General features: G+C 41.1%; 1 protein-coding gene across 1 annotated transcript; it reads right to left on the minus strand.

The window, feature by feature from the left end:
* Positions 1–1,606: 1,606 nt before the first annotated feature.
* Svs3b (seminal vesicle secretory protein 3B) lies at positions 1,607–3,879 on the minus strand. Its single transcript, NM_001102417.1, is given in 3 exon segments — positions 1,607–1,989; positions 2,794–3,555; positions 3,784–3,879. Coding segments are annotated over 2 exon segments (795 nt in total). The 5' UTR covers positions 3,857–3,879; the 3' UTR covers positions 1,607–1,989; positions 2,794–2,833.
* Positions 3,880–20,062: the final 16,183 nt, after the last annotated feature.

Here is a 20,062-nt window from a genome sequence, read left to right on the forward strand (position 1 = left end):
CACTCCATAGGGACATACTTGTTCTATCATGGTCAGAGCCAACATATTCCTAATAGCTAAGAATCTGAGACAACCTGAGTACCCCTCAAAAGAAGAACCAAAAAGGAAAATGTGTCTCACATACACAGTGGGAGGCTATTCCACTGTGAAGAAAAATGAAACTGCAATATTAGAAGGTTAATGGATAGATCTAGAAAAGATTATATTGAGCAAGCTAACCCAGATTAGCAAAGACAAACATTGTGTGTTCTCTCTCATCTGTGGTTCCTAGCACCAAATCCTCAGGTGTACATATATAATATGGAATAACTGCAAAACCCAGGAGTCATAGGATACATATACAAAGGAGTCATAGGTGGAGGTGAAAGGTAGGAGCCTAAAGATGACATGAAATGAGGGATGGGAAAATCCTTCAAGAGGAAGGATGAGGACAGTGGTCAATACAGACTGAGGGGAACAGATAGGGGACAAATAACACCAAAAATGTTTGTTAATGCCTTGATGAATCAATATGCTTTATGTTTACCTAAAATTATAATATATATATACATACATACATACATACATACATACATACATACATACATACATACATACGGAGGTTAAGCCACTATGGGTTGAAACTGCTTACCCTAAAAACTGTATAATAACAAAAACCTCAGTTCTCCATTTTAATTATGGTTGGTCTGTATAGTCCAAGTCACTGCCCAAACAATGCAAACTATTGATGTAGCTTACAGTGTTATATAAGCCCTTGGTTACCTTTCAGGGATTGGGAGTAGAATAAGACACTGCACACTTAGGAGGCAAGACTCAGATGATCTGAGATGGTTGTGACCTGAAGGCCTCTTGCCTTCAGCCTTGGCCTCCGTGGTACCAGAAAATGGAGAGTTGCTAAGGGAAGGAAACAACTAAACAGCCCTACTTAACTGCAATGCCTGTGAACCACAGCAATGACCAGCATCTGTCATCTGTAAGGGTGTAGTAAGTGGGGCTCATATGGTGATAGTAGCCAACATTTGTGTTGTCGGAATTAGGCTCATTCAATGGGAGGGAAATCATGTCTTGATCTGAGAACTTATGAAACTTCTAAAGGGCTACTGAGGCCGTGGATCTTAGAAAAGAATCAGTTACCACCATTTTGCTAAACAGACATAATTCCTTTCGATTTTAAGCTTATACCCACAGAGATCTGGAGCTGCCACTCCTCATTAGAGAACCTCTCTAAAGAAATGTAGGCCATCACAGAGACCATCTCCACTGGAAGCCATCAGAGATCTGGACTTCCAGACTCCAGGTCTACATCACAGATCCTGACTTTGAGACTCAGGTTACATTGAAGTGAAAAACCAAAAGGATTGTATGAGGAGGCCTGCAATGAAGCAGCAACTACTGGAAATTGTCTCATAAACAAGACCAAGATGATGGCCATATCAAAGTATATACTGAAACAAAAGGGGAAGACTCAAGGGTTCCACACCAAAACAAGAAGAAAAGGCAGCACATGACGCTTGGAGAAGAATTGTCCTCTCCCAGGAATGAACCCCAGAATTAGCTGTACAATTCAGAGGAGTCATCCCCATAATCATATGTAGAAAAACAACATAGACTCAGCAAGTTGTACTTATATATTTATGAATATACATACATATATAGGTATTTAAAAACGACACTCAAAAACAGAGATGTTACGAACTTCAGAGCTGGGAACTGTGGAGAAGACAGAAAAGGATGCTGGGGAGGGGTTGAAGAGAAGAAAAACAGGGAAAGGGATATGATTCTATTTCAAATGAAAAACATTTTTTAAAAAGGCAAATGATGTCAGGAAGGCTCTGTTTATTGGAGAGCACCTGCGTGAGGTTGCTCCAACTTTAGAAAGTCTCTCTGGAAGGAATGTGTGAGTGGGTCATGGCATCCGTGCAAGGTGTTGAGGACCACAGGGCAGTCAGCATCTTAAGAACCGCACAGTCCACACAGGTCAGGTGACTCCTATGGAGAGAGGACATAGATGACAACACAGGTTAGTGAGAGCTAGCAGAGGGCAAGTGTGACTAAGTCCCTTCTCGTTTGATCAACTTGCAGCCATTTGGGGTACTGGCCACTACTGACCACTGGACCCACAGTTCTGTTGCTTGCCGTCTCTTCACATGAAGTGTCCCTTAATGCAAGCATGAAGGCAGCACCCCCTTTACTCCCCAGGCTTCAGACTTCTCTCCTGACAAAGCAAGCAACCCCTGTAAATGCTTCTCCAGCACCCTGGAGCCCCACTTCCACAGCCCCTGCATCACAAACAAGGATGGTTCTTGGGGCTCATTTATCTGCTGTATTCAGAAAGATGCCACAAAACCTTAAGGGTCCCTGGTCTCCAAAGTATAAGTGAACCCTAAAGGGCATTGAAAAACATGAAGTGCTATGGGAAACAAAACCAATAACGCTTTGTAACTGAGCCTTGTGAATCCAAAGCATAAGAAGTTACCAAAATGCATCTTAAACTTACTGATTGTAAAGTGGTGATGTTCAAAGAATTAATAGCTACGTCTGTGCAAAATCAACCTGTAGCAAACACTCACTAAGGAGAGGGATTTGAGACACACTGATGGCCCAGGTAGCTTTCTCTGCCTCTACCAGGTACTTCCGTTGTTGAGCAGGGGATGGAGCTCAACTCCATAAAGTGTCAACTCAGCAACTCCATTGCTGTAGGTATTGCTACAATCACACAGGGGTCCAGGGACTCCACCATGCACCACCTAGAAACGCTGAGGTAGACAGCTCTTCTGTTTGCAAAGTACTTACCTCTACACGTGTTTTAATTCTTGAGAGATTAATGAATGTGTTACTCAGTGAAGGTGCCTTGGTATAGCATTAAGCCTCCATTTGGACAGTAGCACATTCCCGGACCATGGTGGAAAGATTTTGTGTGATGAACACTGCCATGTAGATGCTCTTGGAATTGCATAAAGTACCCATGATAGGGTTGGAAGCGGTGTCTAATGGGTAAGAATGCTACCGTTTTACTGGACTGGCCAAGCTTTCTTTTGAGTCTGTGAACATTTGCATGCTGTTGGCGCACTTGGGGAAGGTCTTGATGTAGGTCATATCCTCTGCCCTTGATTTGCTGCTGAGAAACATCTTTCTGGAGATGTAGTGGTGCTTTGTAGAACTTCAGAGAAGCTCCGTGGGATTTCAGCTTGGTTTGTGATTTCACCTGCCCTGCAGTCTTTAGCTGCCCTGTTTGGGACTTCACTTGGGCTTCATGGGATTTTACTTGGGTTTGGGATTTTATTTGTGACTGGGATTTCAGCTGGGACTTTTGTTGGGCAAGCTCATCTTCTTCATCACACACTATGTCTTCCTTCAAACCTGTCTGCTTTTGTGATCCGTGAGCCTCTGCCGTGTCAGCGTCAGCATCCTGGCTATATACATGGTGCTTAGTTTGCACAAGGATGCTTTCTTCAGGGGCCTCTTCCTGTTCTTCTCTGTGTCCATAGAGGAACTGGCCTTTATCGATAAATACGAGTGGGGATGTTTTTACTAGAAAGTGTCCTTTTGTCCCACCTGGTAATGGATAACAAGAATCTGAGTTAAGTTTTCTGCTCCCTTTCAGGTCTATCCCAGAATTTCCCCCATCAACCCACTGACGTTCCCACAGGCATGTGGATGTGGGTGGAGAAGACTCAGAGTCCATCAAGAAGATCACCCCATGGAGGGTTCTCCTCACTGCCAGAACACCCTCATGGACATTCTCCCTAAGCGCCTCTCTGCCAGGAGGCTCCCTGCACTCACCATAGATTCCTATCCCGGCTGCTTGCTTCTCCAGAAGGAGGAGCAGAGAAAGGCTGAAGAAGATGGACTTCATCTTACCAGGAAGGGCCTCCACTGAGAGCTCAGCTGATCTCCTCATTTATATGCACTGGGTGCAGAAATGTGGCTGAAGTCACAAAAGGCATTACCTGTCCTTACTTATCTGGCCTGCTGGCTTCTCCCTTTTTCTCAGTAGGAGATGGTGTAAACATTCCTAGAGAGGAGAGATACATGATGTCGGAGATTTGTCTTACCCCCACATGTCTCAGAAGACCTTTAAATCATTATCATCACCCCAACATCATCACAGGATGTTTCCAGGAGAAATCCAAGGCTGAGATCACAGAAAGAACCAGGGCCTGTCCAAGGCTTAGAAGTTCAATGTGGGGTCTTGTCAACAGCGTCCTGAGCTTCACGCTGTATCAAAAATATAATATGTGCTTTTCTTCTTTTCAAATGAGATGTATGCAGATCTGTTTCGGGTGAGAGGGAAACAGGAAAACAGTGAATTTCTGGAATCCAAAGAAAATTTTAATAATAACGGAGGTACACCTGCATAAAAGTAACGCTAAAGTACATTACTACTGTCCTGTGTGAGAATCCTCCAGTGTTTCCTGTCACTGGTAGCTTTGACGAGAGACTCTGAATGCAGTATATGGCCCTCATCTGCAGGCTTGAGAGCAGCAGAGACATGCTCAAGAGGGCTCCGAGGTCTATAGATTCAGTAGAGTCAGCACTGGGGCTGCATCTCAAGAGTGAGGGGAGCTGCAGAGGGATGTTCCAGTATGGGAGGTATTTACCATGTTTGGCTAGAGACAGGATGACTGTTGGAACATGGAGAAAGGAAACTGGCTTCCTCATTACATTATTTTCCTGAAATCATCTAAAATCCACATTGCCTGCTTAATGAAGGAGAACTTTTCTGCATACGAGAAACACCTTCCCCCAGTCCGTGCTGATGTCTGCCCTCCCTGGTGAATGTGTTGGTAGAAAAGTGTTGGGAACACACTGAGACTGGATGCAGTGGGAGCCTGTCCACTTCCTGGACTCATAATGTTCCCTGTATCTGTGAGAAGACTGAGTGGTTCATAAGACAGGTCTCAGCTTCCCAGGCAGACAGTGGTATGGGCAGAACACAGAGGAGTCAAGCATCTCTGCAGAAAGCCTGATGCACTCAACCCAGTCCTGCAGGGGATGCAACAGAAGGCAGGTGAAATGTATTTTAGGTCATTCCATCTCCAAATGTTAGTTTGCCTTGAAGAATGGTGTGTGGAAGGGGTTAAGGTAAAGCCTCAGAGGAAGAACATGGATACATGCACTAAGTCATTCAGCAGAACATGAGGATGCTGGTTTTAATCTAGGAGCTCTGAGGTCCTCCTAATCTTATCTCTTCCTCCCACGCCTGAAGATAACTCACCATAGAGATGCCAGTCACAAGATTTGACATTACCAAGTAGTACAAATGCTTCCTTTTCTTGCTTACTTCTCCACTATTCCAAGTACTTCCCTTGAGAACATACCAGGAGGAACTCTTCTAAGGCAAGCTCACTTGTAAGGCTGAGTCTAGAAATTGGCTTTTGTTAGTGGCTGAAAACTAAAGTGTTTCCCTCTATGATTTGTGCAAGAGAGAAAGATAAAAAGCAAAAGCTCATGGTACTCATAAAGAAAAACAGAGAAAATCCAATAAAAACTACCAGGAGAGGGGTTGGGGATTTAGCTCAGTGGTAGAGCGCTTGCCTAGCAAGCAGAAGGCCCTGGGTTCGGTCCCCAGCTCCGGAAAAAAACAAAAAACAAAAAACAACCACCAGGAGAATCTGACTCCACATCGTCATAGATCCCAATAATATTTATCATAGACTCCTGTACTCCATGAATGCACAGTGTTGATAAAGATCCATGATGTCTAAAGAAGAGAAATGGCATGTTGTTGACAACCATCTTGGTATAGTGCTGTATGGATGAGGAAAATCCTGGGGATAAATTTGAAATCAATGCCAGAAATAGAGTCTTATACTTGTCATAAGTATAGACAAATTATCCTCCCAAGGTGAAAGAGAAAGTATTTCTAAAACCTTATCTTAGTTGCAGGAGTTATTTCATAGGTGTATGGGTTGAACCAGATCTGTTTTAATCAGTTAGGTTATTCTGTAATGTTCTCTGTCTGTTCCAGAGAGAAATTTCTTTGGTCAGTGGTGAGAACTATGCTTATCTGTGGGTATTAGGAATAAATGATAATATATTATAATATTAAAACTTAAAATTTTAAATAAAAACTTTTCTATCTTTGAAAACGTTTATTAAAACTCTATCACTAGAAATAAAGACTTGCAAATAAAAGAGCATTGTGGTCAGTTCTGCCAACTTCTGGCGAGGAGGAAACCCCATCACCTTTGAACTATGGTGGAGCCTGAGAGCCAGGTGCTTGCACTTGACAGGATGCTCAGCCCTACAGAGCCCTCTGTTCTACCTATGGGTTGCTGCACAGCAAGTCTTCACTCTTTGAGCACAGCCATTCAGTTGGTTTCCCAACCTTCATCCTCCTGTGGGCTGTTTACTACAGAGAAAGCTCTGAAAGCAGGAGAGGGCCAACTCCTCAACCTTCCACCTTGGTGCAGACTTCTTTGCTCTGTTCACTTCCCACCACTTTCTGACATTCTCAGATGTCACCCCATGACTTGGACATTTGCTATCTCTGGGTGAAAGTCTTGTAGAGAGAATGGTGGGAACTTGCCAAATCCACAGGCTGAAAATTCACTGGGATATGGAATGACTTTGAAATCCAAAGAAGGCATGATTGTAATGTGAATGCAGCCCCAATCCTGAGGAATGACCCTTGAGGCAGGCAAGCCCCCAGCTTGCACAGCATACCCACTGGAACAGCAGGAACCACCATGGACTCCAGTAAAGACTCATGTCATTACCCTTCCACATGTGCTTGGAAGGTTCTAATAGTACAGGATTCAGAAATATGCCATAAAAGAACAAACAGAACTGTATTGTCTGTATTGTGATTATCTAATCAAAATAAAATTAGCAAAGTTCTGCTTTAAACAATTCCAGGCCAAATATGCATAAGAGATAGCCACACGACTGATGTTAATAGTCATTCTTGGAAGCCATGGAACTTTCTTTAAGACAGATCATGATTTAGGCCCCCAACCAAGTTTTAACAAACTCAAAATAATAAAACACTTTCTTGTATCTCAACAGACCATGATGGATTCAAGTTAGGAACAGTATCACGAAACACTACAGAAGCTACAACCACATAGAACTTAACAATATGCACTTTTCATTGGTCAATGCATCCTTGAAGAAATCTGGGAGGTAAGGAAAAATGTCAGGAGTCATTATAGAACAAACTAATAACTAGCAGGTGATCTTCTTGAGATGACTGGCTTAGATTAACATGTATTACAGAACTCTGGTAGACAAGGCTCAGGAGAAAATCATTTTAGGAAAGATTCTTGCTATTAATATGCTTTTCCTGTTATTATTAAACATATATAACGATCATTGGGTATTAGCTCATGCTTTTGAGTAGATCTCTGTAGATATATGAAGACATATTGTTTTGTAGTGATGCTAAATAAACAAATGGATGACTTCTTAATTCTTGATAACTATGCTCTAAGAATTCCTAAAATTATATCAGTATTTATTAAGCTCTTTTTTAGTGGGACTGCTATTAGGTTCTTTTTGATAGTCAAAACTGCAATGAGAACTCTGTCAGTCTCTCATGTGTCACCAGTTAATTGCTTCTAGATAGTAACCGGACTTTCTACTATTCAGAGTACATTCCAAGAGGTTGTAAAACCATTAACCAAAGATCATAAAAAGGGAACTAATGATTTATTATAGGAACCAGGACAGAAAAAAACTTTTATATCTATATAAAACTTCACTAATAACTGAGTTATGGCTTTTAACTTTCAATGAACCTGTGGAGCTGTAACAGGTGATGAATGTTTAGCCAGATAATTACTCCTAATGAATATGCATGTAAACATTCATTGTTGTAAGCTTCTTATTTGATTTATGATTTGAATTTTATGTGTAAACTTGTAATGAACTTTTTACCATATGATTCTGTATTCTGAAAAGATATATAAGTGCTGAGGACAAAGAGAAGAGTCAGAAATGAACTGAGGGGAATTTGTTGGACAGAACACTTTTTAGACAGAACTGGACTCAAGAAGAACTTAGAAGTATAGGCATAGCATTGAGAGAAAAGACATTGAGAGTAAGAGCATTATTGTGACATCGGAGAGGAGTAGAGAGCAAGAGTGGAAGGAGAATGCAGAGTGGAACAACTTAGAGACGCCAGGTAACTTAAAATACTAAGAGAGCGATATGTAGAATACAGAGGGAAAGAAGAAAAAGAAGAAGCTATAGAGAAGAAGAAGGGGCAGGCAGGCTTCTCCTTATCATGGGACAGAACAGGTCTCCTCTTAATAACAAGGCAGGCTTAGCCTTATTAAAAGGAACAAAGCTTTCTTCTTACAAACTTGGGTTTAATTCATTTGGCAATTAAAGAGTAGAAGTTTTTTCTTTATGTAGTAAATATTGGAGTTCATTTTTCATCCAGAATGAGTGAGTTCTTTCTGCACCAGTGCTTGGCCTTTTTCTCCATATGTGTATGTAAGTATGGATGTTTGTAAGTATGTAATTGTGAGACTGTATGCAATCTGGACCCAACTGGTTAATGGAAATATATAAATATACATTTGTGAATCTGTATATGAATTTATGGAAATTTAATCCATATTTGCCTATGTAAAAGTTTTTCCTTCTGCAAGTGCTATTCACTTCTCTTGGTTCAATAGAAGTTTATTGCTCCAAACTTTCCCCTAGCCTGACAAGCAAGAGGCATCTGGACAAAAGGGAAAAGGCTCTGGCAATTAATCCTTTACTTTATCTCCTGCTGTTTTAGGATGAGGTGCTAAGTGCCAGAGACTGCCATTTCTGGCCTCAGAGTAACACAGAAGGCAGGTCAGCTATAGTAGCAAAGAAACTTAGACTTAGATAATAAACTTTTATTATTATACAGCAACCCTAAATATCTCATAAGACAAAGTGGTTACCCTTCACCAACACATGCTGGCTCTGCTGCCTCAAGCAGAACCAACAAGAAAGAAGACCCTCACCGGGTCTGGCCCCAGCAGAAAAGTTTTCCTAGAACTATCTAAAAAGCAAGAAAGAGACTCTGTGATAAAGCAAAGACCGTTATAGTAAGTTTGTGGATATGATGTAGATAGCACTTGCCTTAAAAAAGTAAGTGCTAGCTCATAATAAAATATGAACAACAACATCAATTCAAAGAATCTGTAATGGGAACCGATTCTTTGAAAAAATAAACAGGACTTTAGCCATATTAACAAAAAATAACAGAAAATTTTTTGTTTCTAACAAAAATGGACATTAAAACAGTTATCAGTGAGACTCAGAAAGTCAAATATTTTTAAAACCTCTGTTTTATTATATTAGGAAATATAAAATGAAAAAAATTCTTGATGCATTTAACATACTAAAATTAACCCAAGATGAAATAACAATTTACACTGACCCCAAACCATCAATGAGATTGAAGTAACAATAAAAAGGTTTCCCATCTAAAAAATGACTGAAGACCATGTGAACTCACTATAGAATTTCACCAGAATTTCAAAAAACTGATAGCAGCATCACTTAACTAGAAAGGGAAGGCATTCAAATTTGCACACACACACAAAGAATAAGAAAATTACAGGCCTATCTTCCTGATTAGCACAGATGTAAAAATTAATAAGATAGTATCAAACCATTTCCAAGATCATAAACAAAAAGACCATTCATCATAATCACATTGGCTTCATTCCAGTGAATGGTTCAATGCATTTAAATCAAGAATGTTATCCATCATATAAGTAGACTCAAAAACAGAAATCACCTGACTTATTCAATGTAGGAGTGACCTTTGACAAAAGTCCAACATCTATCATAACAAAAGTTGTAGCATGTCTGGGAATACAGGAATTTAGGAGTATTTAGGAATATACTCCAACACGAAAAGTGTTAAGAACAACCACATCATTCTAAATGGAGGAAAACTCAAGCATTCACAACGAGGTCAAGAGCAAGGCAAGAGTGTCCACTCTCTCCACTCTTAGTTAATATAATGCTTAGTTAATATAATGCTTAGCTACAGCAGTTAGACAAGAGAAGGGTAAAAAGGGTGCAGATTGAAAAGGAAGTCAATGTATCTCTATTTACAAACTTCATGATTCTGTATGCAAGATATTAAAAATTAATATCGATGCACAAGATATAGATCCTCAGACTCCACCAAAAAAAAAATTGGAGCTGGTAAATGCTTTCAGCAAAGTGAAAGGATACATGAATTAAAACAAAAATTAGTAGCTTCTTAAATGCCAATCACAATTATGTTGAAAGGGAAACCAGGAAAGCAACCCTACTCATAATAGCCACATAAAAACTAATCCAGAGAGTATACCTAACCATGCAAACAAGAGACGTGTAAGATAAAACATTCCAGATGCTTAAAAAAGAAGGAAGACACCAAAAGGAAAGTCCACCCACTTTCATAACTGACAGGATTAACATTTGTGAAAATGGCTGCCCTATAAAAACAGTCCACATAGTCAATGTAGCTCCAATCGTAGTGCCGGGACCTTTTTTTGTTTTGTTTTGTTTTTGCTTTTGTTTTTGTTTTGTTTTGTTTTGTTTTGTTTTGCAGACATAAAACAAAGAATCACAACATTTATGCAGAAGCACAAAAGATGAAGAATAGCTGAACAATCTTGAACAATACTGCAGGAGGTGTCACTATGCCTGGTTTCTATTATACTTCAGAATCATAGGAATAAAAAGACCATGGTACTGGCACAAAAGAAGATGCATAGACTTGTGTAGAGTAGAAGACTATGACTTGGCTTTGTGGAACCACAGTTACCTGATTTTTTTTTTTCATGAAGATGCCAAAAATTTACATTGGAGTAAAGACTATACTTTCTATAAATGGTTCTGGAAAACCTGCACAGAAGGAAAGAAAGAAACAAAGAAAGAAAGAAAGAAAGAAAGAAAGAAAGAAAGAAAGAAAGAAAGAAAGAAAGAAAGGAAGAAAGAAAGGAAGAAAGGAAGGAAGGGAGGCAGGGAGGCAGGGAGTCAGGGAGGCAGGGAGGCAGGGAGGCAGGGAGGCAGGGAGGCAGGGAGGCAGGGAGGCAGGGAGGGAGGAAATGAAAGGACTCTCTGACCTCTTACCTTGCATAAAACTCCAGTCTGAATGGATCAAGGATCTCGACATCAGACCCAATACCCTAAATTGCCAGAGCAAATATTAATGCATATACTTCCACTTACAGGCAGAGATAAGGACTTTATAAATAGAATTTCAGGAGCTCCAAAAAGAAGGCTGATAACTGACACACGTAGGACTTCATAAAATTTAAAACCTTCTGTACAGTCAAGGAAGTTACCAGTGGTGCGAAGAGGCAGTCTGCGGAATAGGGGGAAAAAAATCTTTGTCAACAAAAACGATACGGCTGACAGAGGATGAGTGCCTAGCGTGTATTAAGAGCTAGAACAAATCTAAACGCAAATGAAATAAGCAACCCAGTTTAAAAACAAGTCATGGAATAGAACAGAAAGGGGACTGAAGGTTAAATAACTCTACAATGAAAACTATAAAGCTCCGAAGAAATAAACTGAAGAGGACACTAGATGCACAGACTTCCTAGGAGCCCATCAGCAGAGTCTATACTGCAAAAAGTAGCTATCTTACCAAGAGAAACTCACAAATTTAATGCAGTCTTCATCAAAACTCCAATGTCATGCCCCACAGGAACAGAACAGAGTCCTAAGTATGTAAATACGTAGATGCATATAAACAGCAACCCTGGTCAGAAAGAGAAGGTCTGGAGGACTTATAATATCCTGAAATGGAGTCTTACTTCCTAGTTTCTATGTGGCCTTTATCACAACAGGATATGTCTAAAGGCAGCCTCTTCAAGAAACCTGCCTGTAAAATAGGCTGAGAGTTGAGATTCCTCATGGAGAGTCAGGTAAGTAACAAAGATGTTCTACAAGATGTGAAATATTTAACATGCTTTGCTTTGGTGGTAGGACTGACTTAGGAAAGAGGCATTTTTCATCTTATGAAATCTACTAAAAAAATACATGATATTATTAGTGTAGGTTCTTATGAGGAGATACATTGCCACATCTCCATGGCATTTGGGGGATGTTTAGCCATGCTTGTGAATGGACTGATCCATTGATGAAGAGAGCAGAGAGGGGATTTCTGCCTTGTGTAGAAGTATGGTTTTCTGCTATGGGGAGAACACAATAAAAGTTCCAATATAACATCTGTTTCTTTGCCCCTTCACGGCTGTCGTGTGAGCTTGCCACAGGAAAGTGAGTCTGTGCAGGACGGGTACTATGGGATCTTGAGGAAAGATTACATAGGAAACATTTTCATTCTTTCTGTCCCAAACCCTAATATGATAAAAAAAAATACTATACAAATGGAAAAAGAAAAGACTATTTCCTAATAAAATTTTGGCAAACCAAATTGAAGATCATATGAAAAACCGATTGTTACCCACATTGGCTTATCACGACCATGCAGCCTAACAGATGTTGTTTATATTCTGATCACCTCCTGAGGTTTTCTTATTACACTTAGAAAAGTTATTTTTCTCTGCAGAGACCTCAGCAAATCACACTGAAGTTATTACTGATATAAAATTGCTTACTATTGGGGGCTGGAAAAATGGTTCCACAATTAAGAGCCTTTGCCACTCTTCTGGAGTGACCTGGATTCACCTTCAGAGGATCTCTTTCTTTCTTTTTTATTCTTTCAGAGCTGAGAACTGAACTCAGGGCCATCTGCTTGCAAGGCAAGAGCTCTACCACTGAGCTAAACCCCTAACCCCATGGGGATCTCTTTTTGTCTGGCCTGTGTGTGTGTGTGTGTGTGTGTGTGTGTGTGTGTGTGTGTGTGTGTGTGTGCGTGTGTGTGTGTGTGCGTGTGTGTGTGTATGTGTGTGTGTATGTGCGTGTGTGTGTGTGTGTGTGTGTGTGTGTGTGTGTGTGTGTGTGTGGCTTCTCTTTGGAGAAAATGTCAGTATCCTGCTCCATCCACAGCTTGCTAGTTGATCTGCTAACTTGGCTCATATTTTTGGATAGGGAACAATTCCTTAATTTAATCTACTGCGGAGAAGATTTTTTTTTAAAAAAGAGAAACTTCAGGAACTTGCAGTCTGCAAGAGGCAGGCCATTGTAGTACTGTTATCAGTCCAAAAAATCCACTGAAGTTAAAGAAACATTTCACAGTTAAATGCCATGCATAGAATTAGCATTCTGAGTGACAGAAAAAGAACCTTGATATCATCGGTTCAGCTCTCTGTGCGCTCTGAGATTAAAGAATGGTACAATGTTTGGACAACCTTTTTTTTCCCCCTGGCAATTTCTTAGGCTCTCCTTGTTCTAAGCTCTAAGCACAGAACACTGTAGTCTACCCACCCATGCAACTCTGGCCCCAGGAATCATAAGTAATAAAAATCATACACAGGTCACTAGCTGTTCCTTAGCTGGATCACAGCTCTTGCGGAATCTGTAGTAGGACCTCTGATAGAATCTTCCCCCTCTTGCAGGTAAAAAACAAATGGAACCAAGGAAAAAGACCCTTCCAGTTCACTCTGGAAGGCCAGAGCAGAACTGGGCCTGGCAATTAACCATCTTGATATTATACCATTCTTCTTTCCATGTGATGTTAACCAAAGTGGAAGTGGCAGCCTTTCCCCAAATCCAGACCATACAAAGAACTAAAAGATGAATAGATAAAATTAAAACTGAGAAGACAAATAATCAAGTTGGAAACTAGCTATGGATCTTAATAAGGAGTTCCTAAGGGAAAAAATTGAAAATGGCTAAGAAATATCCCAGAAGCATTCATCATCATTAGCAATTGAAGAAATACAAATTGAAAATATTTTGAGTTTTCATCTTAGCCCAGTCAGAACAGCTAAGACTGAGAAAACAGCTAAAAACAAATGGTGATGAGGATCTGGGGAACGGAGATGAGATTGTGGGCAAGTGCAGCCACCAGGGAAGCTAGTGTGGAAATTTATCAAAAACCTAAATGTGGGTGTCTTAGCATTCTATTGCTGTGAAGAAACACCATGGCCAAGACAACTCTTATAAAGAGAAGCATTTAACTGGGGACTTACTTACAGCTTGAGAAGGTTAGTCCATTACCCGTGATAGCAGCACACAGGCAGGTATGGTACGGGAGTGCTAACTGAGAGCTTTGCATCCTGATCTGTAGGGTGGGAGTTAAGGAGGGAGGTAGGTAAGGAGGGTGGGAAAGAGGGGGGGATACATGAGTTACTGAGCTTGAGCTAAGTAACCCAGACCTAGACACACAAAAGACAAATGTCACGTGTTCTTTTCGACTTGTGGATCTTAGCTCCAAATCCTCAGATGTCAGAATATAACCTGGAGTCAGTGCAGAAACCAGGAAATCAAAAAGGTACAAAGTATTGTAGGAGAGGGGTCAAAAAGAGGGTGCTCCACACGGAGGATAGTAGGACATGGGTGGTATAAAGTAGGAAATGGTGGGGCTTTAATTGGGGAGGGAGGAGGACCATAGACAGAGGAAGGGGTAGTGGGGAGAAAAACTCACTTAACGGATGGTGAAAACGCCATGGGAAAACTATTATTTTACATTTTCCTGAAAATACTATACATCATATAGTTGAATGAAGCTATACCACTTGGGGGATGAGGCTCTACCAAAACCATAGACTAGCAAAATTCCCAATTCCAGGCAGAAGAAACCTCCTTTCAAGTTGTTGTGTCTGAGAAGACTAAGAAAAATCCCCAGAAAACAAAGGCTATTGTTTCCTTCCCAGAACTTGAAGGTAAGGCCCTATTGTTGAAAACACCAAGTCCTCTGGATTTGGAGGGCTCAGAGGAGTTGAGCTGGAAGTGGCCTGGAAGCCCCCTTCCTGACCACCAGAACTCTGAATACTGAAAGTTGTCACCAAGAGATGGAAAGTCAATCAATACCCCCAGCCAGCTGTAGAGTCCAGAACTGGCTTGCCAGAGTATCCTCAATGCACGATACTGGCACTTTGGGGAACAGCAATCTGCTCTTTACTTGGGTGTAAGTCCTGACTAATGAGTGGAAACTCAAGTCTGGTATTGTAACCCTATCCCACCAGCTGTGGCTGGTGGACACTAGAAATCATGGACACTAGAGGGGACCCCTCTATTGCTATTTTCCTAAGCTAGGATAATTTCTATTTGGAGGTTCTAAACACCTTATATTTAAAGTGCTTACTGTAGTTCATTTTCTATATGTCATGACATTTCACAGGTTATTATTAGATCTTAATTTTTCGAAGATAGCCATCTTGGTAGAAAAAGATAGCGTAAATCTAAAAGGCTCAGTACCATCATTCTCTGTACAAACTTTCCCAAGTTATTATGACTCTACCTCATTGCAGGCACAGGGTATAACTGACAAATGAATAGTAATACATATTCTTTTCAAAAGAAGAGCATCAGGGCCCACTCTTTCTGCTGTTAGGTTCTGTGTATATTGACAAGCCCATATGTAGTAAAAGAAAAACATTTTATGTTCTTGAACTCTAGATATTCATCCCTTTCTTATTTCCCTAAATGAATGGCAAAATTTGAGTTTTCATTGATTGCCTAAGAAGGATGTAATGGCCCACTCAATGGGAGGAAACCCATGCCTCATTCTGTAAACATAGCCAACTACCAATGGCTGGTGAGGCCAAGGAACCTAGAGAAGGAACTACTGTTGCTATTGCTGGTATTCTGTCTAAGCTCCACCCCCACAGCTACCCAGCAACAGCCAGGTATGCTCCACCCCACAGTTGCCTGGCAACAGCCAGTTGTGACCAACTATAAAGGGGGCTGCTGGTCCCCCCTCCTCTCCTTCTTGCTAGCTCTCTTTGTCCCTGTCCCTTCTCTCCACCTTTCCCTCCATGTGCCCATGGCTGGCCTCCTTTACTTATCCCCCTTCTACTCTTCTTTTCTCATTAAACCTCTCCATGTGGAACCATGTTGGTTTGGTGTGCTCTCTCCGGGCAAGGGCCGAGATTTAAACCCTAACAGCTATATTCTGAAAACAATGTAATTCCTAGTTAATTTCTAGTATCCAGAGTCAGATGTAGCTCTCATCTGTTCTCAAAGAAGATTTTTTGCAACAGATGGAAATTAGAGATCCACAACTAGCCAAAACATGTGACTAGTCAGAGGACAAGTGACAGGACAAGTGACCGTAGGGTCCCCAATCCTAACTGACACATCTCCAGTGCAATCCCTATACGTAGACTGAGGAAAAATTGCAGACAAGAGATGGATGGTAAGAGCCAAAGTTCCAGGGTTCGTGCTGCAAGACAGTGCCCTCTACACATGGCAGGGAAAGGGCAGCTATGAAGCCCAATCCATGTGGCCAATGAACAAGACCTGCATGAGGACAGAACCAGTTGACATGCCAAAATGGACTGGAGAAATTCTACAAGACCCCACCTCTAAAGGAAGGGCTACAGGTCGACCAAAACTGGTGAGACTAAGGAGTCATTTTATTCAGAGAAGTGTTCATGCATTGGTTGTCCAACTCAAAATGGTCAACCCTCTATACATGTATATACAAGCAATACTAGGCAGACTCAATATATTGTATATTCATGTATACATGCATGTATAAATATGCACATACATGTAATGATAATAAAGGAGAGGTCATGAATCTGGGATGAAGTGGGGAACATGCAGGAGGTTAGAGAGGGAAAGAAAGAAGAGGTGAGAGTGATGTATATGCAGTGCTAATGTATGAAGGCCTAAAAATTTTTAAATTAAAAACAACTGTTTCGGAGAGCACCTGATTCGGCTTATAACTATTCTTTTTTTTTCTTCTATTTAAGACGGATTTGTTTTCGTACAATGTATTTTAATTTTGATTCCCTTCTTCCAACTCCTCGGAGATCCTTTCACCTTTCCTCCCATCCAAATTCACACCTTTTCCATCTCTCCTTAGAAAACAAATGGGCATCTAAAGAACAATTACAGCATAAAATAAGATAGAGAAAAACCAGACAAATTGGAATAGGTCAAAACAAATGAACAGAAGAAAAAGGGCCAAAAAAAAAAAAAAGCAGAAGAAACACACACAGAGACACATGTGCTTGCACAGAGAAGCCCATAAAAACACAAATCTAGAAGCCATAATATACAAGCACACAATGACCTGTAAAATAATGAGAGATGGATAGATAGGTAGGTAGATGGGTAGATGATAGATGAGTGGATGAATGGATAGATAGATAGATAGATAGATAGATAGATAGATAGATAGATAGAATAGGATAGATAAATAGAAAGAGAGGCTGGGTATGGGGCCTCCCTTTACAAGTAGTTTGTATCCCCAGTGAACTGTTAGAGAAAGCTAATTTTTTTATTTGCAAGTGATTATCAATTGCAGATCACTTCAGGGTTATGGAAAAGAGGCTTGTGTCCACTTCCCCCTCAGCGTTGGGACCCCATCTGGAACAAGCTCATGCAGGCCTGTGCATGCTGCCCATCTCCAAGAGCTCCAATGTGTCAATCCAGCTGTGTTGAGACGGCTTTGTTTTTCTTGGTGTCCTCTTTTGACTCTTACAATCTTTATGCCTCCTCTTCTGCAAATTCCATAGCCCTGTGGGGAAGAATTTGATGGAGATATCTCTTAAATGACTGAATGTTCAAGGTCACTCACTCTCTTTACATTGTCAATTTAAAGAGTCATTTTATTGCTATGTTCCTTTAGCAGAACAAAAGTATTTGGTTTCCCCCTAGGTCCATGGGCTATCTACTCTCAGATCCTTGGTCATCCAAGCAGTACTGGGGATGGGTTCCATCTCATAAAATGGGCCTTAAATCCAATCAAATAGTGGTTGCTTACTCATACGTGCTTTATTCCACGGTTGCCCTAGCACATATTGCAAGGAGGTCATCATTGTAGACTGAAGGGTTTGTAGCTGGGTCTGTGTTCACCTTTCTCCTTTAGGAGTGTGCACAGAACCTCCTAGTACCACAAACACTAGTCATTGTGGGTAAAGGCTCAACATAGGCATCAACTTAACTTCTTCATGCTCAATGAGTTGTCTAGGTGTTTTCTTCGGCAAGGGGGGGGGATTTACTGTCAGTTTGGGAAGAGAGATCTATAATCTTTAAAATAGCCTGGGTTGGTTGGGGATTCTCATGGGGCCCCTTTGACCAACAACTCAATCAGATGTAACCCACTCCTGATATTGGAAGCTTTATTTGGTGGTGATTGATGTCTGTCTACCTGGGGGCTCTGTCTTCCTTGTAATTGGGCAATTTCATTCCATCGCCTTCATATATGTATATTTTTGGAAGCTTCTATTGTATTAGGTTTCCATAGAACCCCTCAAATGGCTGGTTTTAGTACCCTGTCTCTACCCAAACATGGTAAATTACTCCCATACTTGAACATCCTTCTGCAGCTCCCCTCACTCTTGAGATGCAGCCCCAATGCTGACTCTACTGAATCTATAGGCCGCGGAGCCCTCTTGAGCATGTCTCTGCTGCCCTCCAGCCTGCAGATGAGGGCTGACGTACTGCACTCAGAGTCTCTCATCAAAGCTACCAGTGACAGGAAACACTGGAGGATTCTCCAACACATTGGGAAAGATCTTTATCAATCCTACATCTGATAGAGGGCTAATATCCAATATATACCAAGAACTCAAGAAGTTAGACTCCAGAGAATCAAATAACCTTTTTTTTTTAAAAAAAATAGGGGTGCAGGATTAAACAAAGAATTCTCAGCTGACAAATATCAAATGACCAGGAAGCACCTAAAGAAATGTTCAACATCCTTAGTCATCAGAGAAATGCAAATCAAAACAACCCTGAGATTACACCTCACACCAGCCAGAATAGCTAAGATCAGGTGACAGCAGATGCTGGCAAGGATGTGGAGAAAGAGGAACACCCCTCCATTGTTGGTGGGATTACAAGCTGGTACGACCACTCTGGAAATCAGTCTGGTGGTTCTTCAGAATATTGGACATTGCACTACCTGAGGACCCAGCTATACCTCTCTTGGGCATATACTCAAAAGATGCCCCAAGATATAACAAAGACGCATGCTCCACTATGTTCATAGCAGCCTTATCTATAACAACCAGAACCTGGAAAGAACCCAGATGTCCTTCAACAGAGGAATGGATACAGAAAATGTAGTACATTTACACAATTGAGTATTACTCAGCTATGAAAAACAATGACTTTATGAAATTCTTAGGAAAATGGATAGAACTAGAAAATATCATCCTAAGTGAGGTAACCAAGTCACAAAAGAACTCACATGGTATGCACTCACTGATAAGTGGATATTAGCTCAGAAGCTCGGATTACCCAATATACAATCCACAGACCACATGAAGCTTAAGAAGGAAGACCAAAGTGTGGATGCTTCAGACCTTCTTAGAAGGGGGAACAAAAATACTCAGGGGAGAAAATATGGAGACAAAGTTTGGAGCAGAGACTGCCCCATCTGGGGGATCCATCCCATATACAGACACAAAACCCAGACAATATTGCTGATGCCAAGAAGTGCTTGCTGACAGAAACCTGCTATAACTGTCTCCTGAGAGGCTCTGTCAGAGCCTGACAAATACAGAGGCTATGCTCACAGCCAACCATTGAACTGAGAACGGGGTCCCCAATGGAGGAGTTAGAGAAAGGACTGAAGGAGCTGAAGGGGTTTGCAACCCCATATGAAGAACAACAATATCAACCAATCCGACCCCTAAGAGCTTCCAGGGACTAAACCACCATCCCAAGAGTACACAGAGATGGACCTATAGTTCCACCGCCATATGTAGCAGAGGATGGCCCTACAGGAGGAGAGACCCTTGGTCCTGTCAAAACTCGATGCCCCAGTGTAGGGGAGTTTCAGAGCGGGGAGGTGGGAAGGAGTGGCTGGGTGGGTGAGGGAGCACCCTCTGAGAAGCAGGGGGAGAGGTGATGGGATAACGGGTTTCTGGAAGGGAAACCAGGAAAGGGGATAACATTTAAAATGTAAATTAAAAACTCCAATAAAAATAAAATAAAATAAAATGTTGGATTTCCATCCAGAATTTTTTTTAAAAAAAAAAGTGTGTCTTGAATTATTATTCACCATAGTGATATAAGAAGGTCACCGCCAGGGGTTGGGGAT

This window comes from Rattus norvegicus, chromosome 3, assembly GCF_021556685.1.
Source record: "Rattus norvegicus strain SHRSP/BbbUtx chromosome 3, alternate assembly SHRSP_T2T, whole genome shotgun sequence".
Lineage (NCBI taxonomy): Eukaryota > Metazoa > Chordata > Mammalia > Rodentia > Muridae > Rattus > Rattus norvegicus.